Raw genomic sequence first — 11624 nt, 5'->3', positions numbered from 1 at the left:
GAAAGTAAACCTACAGACATCGGTCTTGTTTAACAAAATCTGCCTACAAGAAAATCTGTCACCAAAGTACACCAATATATATATATATATAATATTGCACAAGTTATAGAGAAAGACTAAACACTATATTAGAATTAATAAAATTTTATCTTCTCTTACACTATGCTTGTGAAAAAGGCCAATAACAGAGAGTATTTCTTTTTTAATTTATTTATAAAAAATTAAAAACATCAGGATCCGAACTGAGTAATAAATTAATCTGTGCGAGTGTCATCTTCAAGGCTGTAAAAATGATGAAATGTAAAGCATGTAATGCGCAAGGATAGGTTAAAAAATTATAATAGTAGTTTGAATGGTAGGTTAATTATTATTATAAAGTGTTTGGTGAAAAGCAAACATTAAAACTATCATTAAATTCATTATCAGAGAAAATTATTTTTTGAGCATTACGTTGGAGCTTATTTTCAAATTAAATAGACAACAGTAGTTTAAAACTAAATGTAGATCATACACATTTCTATTGTGTACTGAGATGCTAATTACATATTTATATTGGTTAAATAAGGGACAACTTCATGAACATAAAAAGACTTAAAATGAAACACCACACACACACACACACACTTAGGTTTATTAAGTTTGTTTGTTTTGAATTTTGCACAAAGCTACACGAGGGCTATTTGCACTCGCCGTCCCTAATTCAGCAGTGTTAGACTAGAAGGAAGGCAGCTAGTCATCACCACCTACGGCCAACTCTTGGGCTACTCTTTTACCAATGAATAGTGGGATTAACCATCACATTATAACTTCCCCAATGGCTGAAAGGTCGTTCATGTTTGGTGGGACGGGGATTTGATTGCGCCCTAACCACCTGGCCTAAGTTTGTTGGAAATGCTACTAAATATAGAAAAGAGATGTTAAGTAAAGAAGTTGATGAAGTTTAATAAAGTTAGGGTACTTTTGTTACTGGAACAGTTTTAAGTTATAAAATATGAGGAATCTTTCGCACAATGTAGCCTTACGCTAGAAAAAAAAATCTCTGAAAAAAAAGGGGACTGAAAGAGCAAAGTATAAAATGCCAATACAGTTATAAATTTTCCTAGTTTCTCAATTGCATGATACTATGTTATTTCATTTATTTTTAAGAAATTATAATTTTACTTAAACAAGAATTTATTCCTTTTTGTAGAAACTGTCTGAATGCACACAAATTAGACAGGAATGTCATTATCTCTTCATTCACGCACTGTTGTGGTTTCTTGTTTTTAAATGGATACTATTGCTCTATGACTGATATGAAATATCACAGTTTATAGAAACATATCTCAAGAATCATGTTATTTCCCCCTTCTCAATATAGGTGAAATGGAATAATTTCAACATCTAAATATATAAAAATAAATCATTATTTTCAAGAAATAAGTTTTTTAATGTCAGTTTATGAATTAAACAAAACAAAATAGAAACTAACAGACACTTCAAAAAACCTACCAAGAAACCACAAACTAATAACTTTTTTTACAATACTGAACATTTATAAACTGGCAATACCAGATTTTTCAAGTCCTTTAGGCTTAGTTTCTCCCAATCGCTCTGCCAAATTTAATAATGCCTCATAATTTTCAACTTCTGAAGACTCTGGGTCAGTGATGTTCAGGGGTAAAGTTGGTAAAGGGTTACTGAGGATAAACCTGTAAAAAGACGAGCAGTTTCAGTTGAACAGTTCTAATTTGGTAATCACAAGAACATAATAAAAATGTTTTTTCAAGGTATGATAAAACATGTTATTATTGCTCTTATGAAGAAAACCTTACCTGCTACAAGATGATTTACTTAAAACTATTTTCAAGAAAGAACCTTATAAGCAAAATTAATATTTAAGGATAATTCTAAGTTAATCGGAGCTTGTGTTAAAAATATTATAAAGTAAAAAATCATGATTTTCAATAAGCTATAACATTATTTACAAATATGGGGAACACAATGTTTATATTACAAAAAAAAAAGAAACTAATTAAAATAGACCATGTACTCACATCACTTGACGAACAAGTTCCGAGTGGGATGGTGGATAAACTGATGCATTTCTCCACTGTTGGGTTTGGCTCACATTTCTTGGCTGATGAACTGGCTGCTATAATAAGACTTGGATATATATAACAAAGTTCCCTAAAATTAAAATTGCCATTTTAACAAGAGCTAGCGATACTTATAACACAAAAAAACTAATTTATGCATAGGTAACTTACTGCATTCCTTGTTTGTTTCATAATAATTAATAGTCCAATTCTGAAGATTCTAAAACAGCTTCAGTGATTAAATATAGTTGATTCAATGGACCTACTTTACTGTGCTGAAAGTAATGTTTTAATAAGAACAGAAAATAGAACATACTAAACAGAGGACATCAGCTTGATTCTGAGCCACAACAGATCCAAGGTTGGGAAGAAGATGGGCTGAGGGAGTTGCAATAGAAACAGGTGAAGGCACACGACCAGTTGCTGCATGATGATACGTTGACATAGTGAAATGAGGTGAAGGCAAAGTAACTGGAGGTCTTGAGATATGTCCCTAGTAAAGAAAAAAAGGTAATATATTGAATTTCCAAGCAAAAATAAACAAACACCGAGTACGAGGGATGTTACCCGAATATTAAAATACACTTTTAATGAACAAAAACATAAACTCAGCTAAATAGAAGACAAAAACAATTTTTTTTCACGTGGATAACGTACTCTCCGATATCAACCTAGTGATACATAAAACTGGGCTTCAAGAGGAAACTATCTGAACTTCACTTGTAATGACATCAATACATTTTTGTTGTTATCAAACAGTTACATCAACGATTCTGTTCTTTCCAACTGCTCTACATACCTGAGATGTTATGGGTTGCTGAAACTGTTCTATTGGACAAGTCAAGGGTGCTTGGACACTCGGTGCAGCTGACAATAACAGAAGAGGTTGGGTTGCCGGAGCATGAGATGGAAGAGGCTGTGGCTCTGGTTGGAGATAGCAGGTGATTGGATTCCCAAAGTTTTCATGGTTTGTTCTGTTAACTGCAACAAACGGAGTCCAAACACCAAGCTGATGTGCTTCTTGCTGAGGACTTGGCTAAAAACCAAAATGAAAATTCTGTAATACTTAACTCTCAAAAAAACTGTTCAAAGAAGTTTTTTTCATCACTAGTAAAGATGCAAGAAGATATTTTTCAGGCACTTATTGAATGTATCTCTCACCTAAATCTCAATTTCACCAACATATGACACCAGGGGAATCCATCATTAATTAGGTGATTAACTGTAATATTTTTTTTTTACATATTTTTGTGCTACTCAAAAGGACCTCATTACCAAACGCTTCACAGACCCATAAGCAATTTGGTACATGAATAGTTTAGAAAAATGTATTGAAAGGGCAGTGGAAATCTATAATGGACCTCATTGGTAATTCTAAGTTTTATATTATTAAAAACAATTATATTAAACAGCTAATTCTATATATTTTTTTCATTTTATTTGAAGGTGAAAATGAACACAAATATACTTTATTTTGTAACCATCACTATTAACACATTTTTTTATTATCTTGGTTTATTGACCGACTGATTACAAAAATTGTGATTTGGTGTTTGCCTGTTTATAAAAAGTTATTCATAATTAATATTTTACCAATAAAAAAAAAATTATTCAAACCCACACGAAAAACTAGCCACCAAGACAGACCGATTTTTCGATTTTCGATTTTCATTTTCTAGATATAAGATGAATGGTTAGACTTTTAAGTAAGAAAAAACAACTACAAAAAAAAAGTATCTGTTAATAAAATGCTTTTTACAAAAACTATGTGCTAACATTATTCAATATACCAAATTATAATTATTATTTAATGCATTTATTTCCTTTTTTTCAGAAATAATAACCAAGTTTTGATTAGTTTATGATATATTCTGAACACTCACTTTAAAAAGTTACAGTTTAAATGCTGAAAGCTGGCAAAGCATTAAAAACCGATAAGCCTAAATTTGTGATAAAAATTATATATATACACTGCAAATGTTTCTTTTTTACATTTCTCTTAAGTTGTCAATTTTGGTTTCAAAATCAAAAATGTTTAAAAATATCTTTTCAGATTTATTTATACCACAATTTTTTGACGTAATGGTTTCTAACGCTTCAACGCATCCAAACTGTAACATTTAATTTATTATACTGCATATACAAAAAACATTTCAGATAATCATTTGTCTCATTGTCTGGCCCAAATGATGAGTTTTGGTATTGTAGGAAAGACCCCTTGGGTAATGATTTGTGGGAGACAAAAGATTACCATTTTTACATGCCTCTGATTTGTATCAGAAATGGACACGTTAAGAAGGATGTGAAAAAGACAACGACAAGAAACATGTGCAGTTTTCCGACTTTTATCCCAAATTTTAGTCCTGTGATTACAATTGTTAGGATGAAGTAAAATGGCTAACAGCCTAAATCAATAGCAAAGAGTTTTAGTTTTTTGAGGATACACAGTCACTGTGGAAAAATGTTAAAAAATACATTATAAAATTACCAAATTTGGCCAATTAACTCAAAAGAGTGAGAAAACAATATTTAATTTAGGGGAATACTGGTAATACGAGCTAAGCATTGATACGATTTTTTTCTATAATGAAATGAAAAGAAAAAGTTAATGTTGTGTTTTTATATGCATTTCTTTGTCAACATTTATCATATTTTATGACAAGTAGTTAAAATGAAAAACCTTTCTATTTTACACGAGTCAAACATTTCATAAAACACTTATTTCATTGTTAGTGATGTCTGAGAATTGATTATTTCCAAATGATCTTTGATGTTTTCAAAGGTCACCGTCATTTACTTAATTTGTACTAATGTATGTCAATATACACCACGCTTTCAGTAATGAAGAAACAAAACATTTAACTAATTAATAATAAAATGTTTTAAGTCTTAACTACCATCTTTGTCTTCACTAGTAGAATTTGTTTTATGCATCTAAGAAGAGAGGTTTTACATGACACATAAAATATGATCTCTCTCACGATAAGCAATGTTTACAAGGTTTCCACTTCAACTTGAGCTATGCCTAACTCTTTCATAAAGCTAAACAAAGTTTACCTGTATGTATAATCATCCTTAATTCTGAACTAATAGACTAGAAGAAAGATGCATCCACTGTCAAATCTTGGGGTACTCGTACAACTAAGTACTGGGATTTGACTGACATTCGTGTAATGCACCCACAGCATCAAGCACATTTTCTGGGCATGCTAACCACTAGGCCTTTAGAACAGATAAAATTAATATTAGTAGGATAAAATAACTCCTATTGAATCCCTGGAAAGCGACAGCCTGGTTCGAGTTAAATCTCTTTATCTCGGAGATGACACATCACACTCAAGACTTCATAGCAAGAGCAATGCTAAATTCCAAACCCACTTTATCTCATTAAAGGCTGAAAGCATGTTGTTACCTACCTGAGTTACACCAAACACCATTCCTCCCTGGGTGTAGTGTACCTGTGAGTGAGAAGGCGGAGGCTGTGGCAAAATTCCCTCCTGTGGAGTAGGAATGAACTCTGGTTCCAAAGATGAACTAGCTGACTGATCTTGGTAAGGATCATGATGTCCTGTTATTTTGCAAGGGTGTCGGCCATGGTGTATCAGTGAGCTAATAAAATTATCACACATCTTGATGACATATTAAGTAAATTCTGATATACATATATTTGATATTCCTTATATTTCTTACAATATTGCAGGAAAAATGTGTCATGAACTAAACTACATTAATGACCCTTATAAAAGCTTTAACCTACTTTTATTCAGAGCACGAGATGAAAAAAAAAAAAAATTAAAGGAGAAACAATAACACTTATAATTCGCATCACTGCGTAAATCTTAACCTAAAAATTTAACCTATTTTTATTCAGAGCACGAGATGAAAAAAAAAAAATTAAAGGAGAAACAATAACACTTATAATTCGCATCACTGCGTAAATCTTAGAACTAAATAAATTTCTTTAACGAATGCATCAAAAACTAACAGCTACTTTGGAGTAAAGATTAACAGGGTTGGTCCATCTACTATACTGAAGAAGTAATGTTGAATACAATTCTGCCCTTGTAACGTGCATCTTCACAAAATGTGTCAAACGTTTTACTCAACAGTACAAGTCCGTTGTATGCCATAAATCAGATGCACTAAAGTTTTTTTTTACTAGAGATACGCGTGTGAAATGCCTAGGTCTGTCTGACTCGGACAAGATGATGTTCATGTTAAGAATATAAATACTTCTGTTCATCATACTATTTACGAATTGCATTTGCATAACCTCTACAACCTCCTAAAAGTACATCTTATGTTTTTTTTTCAGTATCTCCGCACACTGTATCCGGTATTTTCCCTACTCTAACACAAACTGTTGTAAAATCAGTAATGTAGATTAACGTGAAGCATTGATAACTCTGACATCACAAGTCAGAATGATTTAGTGTATTTTATTTAAAGTGATTAAGAATTAATTTTTCAAATAAAAGATACAGAAACAAAATAAATGTACCTGGTTCTATTTTGTGATGTTCCATTTCTTCCCTGAGCCATTGTCCGACGCTGTGAAGTTCCATGCCTGCGACTGTTTCTATCTCTTACAGGAAAACTAGCATGTTCACGAGAGTCAAGCATCTGACTTGTCAATGAAGGAGGACTGTCTGGTGTGTTGTGCATTAAACGTTGCTGTTTCCTGACTGGACTAAGACACTAAGCAAAAAAGAATAACAAAAAAAAAATATTAGTCATCCTTTGTCTCAATACAGCGAACCAACATGTGATGAGTTAATATGAAAACTGGAAAATTACTCTTCATTAAACTAATCAACTGGCACATCTCTAGATTTTGCTTACTACCATAAATGTTTAATTTAATAAATATGTGGAGAATCATAGGATCATTTTAAAGGAAGAGATAAATGCCAGTCGGGTTTAGGCCAAGTATACGTACAAGAGAGGGAATATTGAATCTTAGATTGATCTTTGACAAATGAGCAAGAGCATGTATATAATTCATCAATTATGAGAAGGCTATTGACAGGGTGTACCATCAAAAGACAATAGATATGTTAACCAAGTGTGGAACAGACAGTAGAGTTGCGAGATTCATCCAGAACCTGTACTGGGAGCAATAAAGCAAGTATTCGTCTAGTGGAAAGGTCGGTCAGATACTTTTAGTGTAAGACAAGGTTTAATACTTTTGTCAAAGCCATTCAACCTTTACACAGAACAGATACTTAAAGAGATAGATGAGCTCCCAGGAAGAAGAATTGGAAGGGTTAATACAGAACCTGTACTGGGAGCAATAAAGCAAGTATTCGTCTAGTGGAAAGGTCGGTCAGATACTTTTAGTGTAAGACAAGGTTTAATACTTTTGTCAAAGCCATTCAACCTTTACACAGAACAGATACTTAGAGAGATAGATGAGCTCCCAGGAAGAAGAATTGGAAGGGTTAATATCATGGCACTGAGGTACACTGACGATACAGTGGTAATGTCAGAGGAAGAATTACAAAGAATAATGGACTTGGTGAGTAGGAGAAGTTTAGAATACAGGTTCAGCATTAGTATAAAGAAAACAAAAACCAAGGTTATGAGGAGTGGTACAAACGAAAAAGTTAAGAGTCAACATCAAAGTGGATGGTCACACATGAGAACAAGTGGACAAGTTTGGGTAACTAATAACTGAAGATGGTAAATGTGAGGCAGAAGTCAAGAGACATAGAAATTGCAAGAGCAAATTTCATCCATATGAAAGATGTATTAACCATTAAAAACAATAGGTTAGAGACAAAGAAGGAACTTATAAAATGTTATATACTATCCATTTTCCTGTATGCTGCACAGACTTGGACACTAACCAAAGAAATCTGGAACAAAATAGAAGCATTGGAAATATGGATACTAAGAAGGATGTTGAAAATATCCTATACAGAGTATAAAACAAACAAGGAAATATTGGAAATGGCATACACTAAAAGCAGGCATCAAAAATAAAGTGTCAGTATTTTGTAAACATTATCAGAACAAATAAAATTCAAAGAACTCTGATAGAGGGCATGGTGGAAGGCTATAGAAAGAGAGGTCAATCACAGAGAAAATGGGTCATGGATGTCACGGACTGGTAGCAGTCTAGCTATAGTGATTGTGTGAGGAAGGCATAGGATAGACGGGCATGGCGAGTGTTGTCAGCTGATCTCCTGGGTGGAGCAGCTACAATCAGATGAGAGATATGGAGAATATACATATTTTTTATCTATTTAAAGCAGCAACAATCATATATCACAACAAACTTTACAGAAACAATTATAGATTGGATAAAATCTTTACCAAGTAATACTTCTGCAAGAGTAAAAAATATCAATTAGTTTCAAGGCTCATAGTTTATTGCTTATCTAACTGAATATATATATGGTTCTTAAAGTCTGATCATTGACCAACTAATTAAGCCCTTTAACATATGGATTTTTATTACACGAAGTAAAATTATTTCTCCAGTTTGTGTATGTTTGAGTATGCTTAAACTATTTGTCTTTACGAATACAAGAAATTCAGATACGTTGCAGTAAAGAATGACAATATTAATTAAAACTTTTAAAGTTTAAATATTTTAAACTACATAAATAAAAACTTTTTTGAAGGGGAAAAAACAACATTACAATGAAATTACGAGTTCCTGCAAACATGTTCTATAGAGATTCCGATTCATTTTCTAAACATAAATCAGAATTTATTTAGTTATTGAACTTTTGTCTTAATATAAAGTATATCCCAGCATTATTTTGTTCTACAAGTTTTTTGTAAGCAAGCGAAAAAATCTTAAATAGTTTAATAGTCATTAATGAACAACCAACCCTCACTCCTCGGCTTTTTATTTTACAATATCCTCAAGTACATACTGGGAACTTGTACATACAAGAAAGTTAAAAACATAATTACAATACTGAAAGGTAACTTGAAATTTCTATAGCCCAAAAATACCTAAAACACAACCGAGACTTGTTTTATTACCTCATAACAATCATGTTTTATTAAGTGTAGCATTTTTATTACATTTAACATGGTTAGATTGTAATTAAGAAAACCAATTCATAGTTTCATTTTGAGTTTAGTTGTTGATAAGTGTTATTTTATCACAAGTTACAACTTTTACAGTAAGGAAGAATATTTTAAAAACGGGTAAGAAGTTTGATCATTGGTTCATAACAAGTGTTGTAGCATTTAACCTCAGATGTCAGGCTTCTCTAATGTTACTATGTCAGAGTTGTTTAATGGATTTTCATTGACCACAAGGCATTTTTGGGGAATACCGAAATTACATCGTTCAATGAAAATTAAGTCTACGACAGATCTCGACAGTAAGATGTACTCAATTTTTTCGTTTATGTTATTTTCATGAATAGAATTTTTTAGAACATTTATTATATCTAGTTTTATTATATAAAAATTTTTTGAAATATATAATGGTGGCTGGAGTACAGTACCCATAGTTATGAATAAGTGAAACAATTATGATCTCTAGATAATCTATAAAATTTGTTACATTTGCTCAATGTTTCATAGGAAAACATATTTTATGTAACGAACGCTATCATTCATATTAAGGCTGTTGAATACTAAGAATTCAACCAAGCACAAAAGTATATCTTGCACATAATCATTCCCATTATTACAAAACTTTTGACACATACATAAACGATATAATATAAACATTACTGTATAATAGAGAAAGAATATTTTATAGTAAAATTAAAGCTTTCATGGGAAGAAAGAGCTTAACAAAAAATGCCATATAACAAACAGAATGTGGTGCCACCTACATTGTAGAAACTGGGAGACACTTTTATGAAAGTACCAATGAACACATTTAAGACACAAGCAAATCAGGGGTGAAAAAATGTGCAGTGGCTGATCAAATCTTGAATCGTGGCATACAAAGACATTTAAAATTCTCACAAGGTCCAACAATATCTTAGAATGCAAAATTATGGAAAAATTTCCTATAGAAAAATATAAACCAATACTAACCCAAAACAATGGATGGTTCATCTATTGAATTTAAATAAATTTGTCATAAATAATAAATTAAATATTATCCAGTTTGTCTAATTTTAATAAAATTAACGTCTAGTTTCCTTTTACTGTATAAAATATTCTTCCTTTACGAGCAAACAGTGTTTAGAGAAAAATAAAAATCAATAACGAGAACATATAATGAATGTCCCTCTCTAAATTTCTTATAGATATTGTTAAATATGATTATTACTATATTGCATTATCATTAATCTAACACATTATATGCCTCCGTCTCATTTTTCTCTGTATATAACTGTTACAATATCAATCGCACCATACGACTTTGGATATACTGAATGCAAGATCACTCACTTCTGTGGTTCTGGTCCAGGCATTGCTGCAAACAGCTAAAGTGGATGCATTTGATTGTTCTGCAATTAGATGCAAGAAAGGTCAAGCTTGAGAAAAAATAAGGCTACTTAGTTGTTTTCATATAATGTAAAGAACTGTTTACTGCAAAATACAGGTGAATAATATTTAGTGAATATGTATTAACAGTCATCCAGTTTTTTTCTTATACAAGTTACATTTGACATAAACATACTACATTTATCAGCTACCTTCTTGCATATATTTCAACCTTTTTTTAATGATATATTTCTTAAGTGCTATAAAATAAGGAAAGTTTATGATATAATCTTAAAAGCACAACAACATTATGAATTTAAACAGTCACCAATTACTTACAATTATTTTACTATGCTAAAGACTATGACGAACTAGTGACTTCATAAAAATCCCAAGAGCTATACGACACATTAAAAGGGCTGGAGGTACCGTGAGGATAAGGTACAATCCATGAAGCGGGCGAGGCATTCATTGACTGGATCATGACTACGAATTTGGAGGTGTGAGAAACATCATACGCAACTACTAAAGGGTTGGTATAAAAACTTTAATCTCCAATGTCTAGGCAACAAAGATGTAAACAAGTATTAAGATTTAGATTTAAGACTTAGGGTTCCATGAAAATATCGGCTGTGATAAGGAAATTTGACAAAATTGTCTACTGGTGAAAATAATTAAGCACGAAGTTCAGATGTTTTCTTCATGAATTGCTACAAATCTTGTACTGTTGGTCCAAATGAGGAAGACAACTGAAATTTCCTACATTGTATTTTTAGGGTAAGATAAATCTCTAAAGGGATTTACATATAACTATTTATTATTCCCTTCTGTATTATTTTATAGAATGTTCTTATTTATTACTTGTGTTTAAAGTACTAAGTAGTACTAAGCAGGACTATTTTCACTTCACCAAACCAATGGCTTCTCTTTGATTATTCTCCACTAGCCAAAGTATCTAGCTTTGCTCGGGTTATTAGACTGATATTTTACTGGTCGACTGCGTGTATTTTGAACCTATTTTAGATATGAGATATAGCCAAAAGTCTTAAAGATTTTGTTTTTCCCAGAAACCTATAGACGTCAAATTTTATTGTATAATAAAAAATCTTTGCTGTAAGTTAAGTATTATTTATT

General features: G+C 31.7%; 1 protein-coding gene across 1 annotated transcript in view; it reads right to left on the bottom strand.

Moving 5' to 3' along the window:
- The window catches only part of LOC106467990 (E3 ubiquitin-protein ligase RNF38-like), an 18860-nt gene extending 7886 nt beyond the window's left edge, over positions 1-10974 (bottom strand). Inside the window, exons 1-8 of the mRNA XM_013928383.2 lie at positions 10920-10974; positions 10455-10513; positions 6580-6776; positions 5495-5687; positions 2878-3114; positions 2395-2571; positions 2037-2134; positions 1552-1691 (exon numbers count right to left, since the gene is read on the bottom strand). Of these exons, the coding sequence (XP_013783837.1) occupies positions 1552-1691; positions 2037-2134; positions 2395-2571; positions 2878-3114; positions 5495-5687; positions 6580-6776; positions 10455-10513; positions 10920-10974 (1156 nt within the window). The remainder of the gene's footprint in view (positions 1-1551; positions 1692-2036; positions 2135-2394; positions 2572-2877; positions 3115-5494; positions 5688-6579; positions 6777-10454; positions 10514-10919) is intronic.
- Between the last annotated feature and the right edge of the window lie 650 nt (positions 10975-11624).

Source organism: Limulus polyphemus, unplaced genomic scaffold, assembly GCF_000517525.1.
Source record: "Limulus polyphemus unplaced genomic scaffold, Limulus_polyphemus-2.1.2 Scaffold2822, whole genome shotgun sequence".
NCBI classification, from domain to species: Eukaryota; Metazoa; Arthropoda; class Merostomata; order Xiphosura; family Limulidae; genus Limulus; species Limulus polyphemus.
This window is presented reverse-complemented; position numbering and strand designations above follow the sequence as displayed.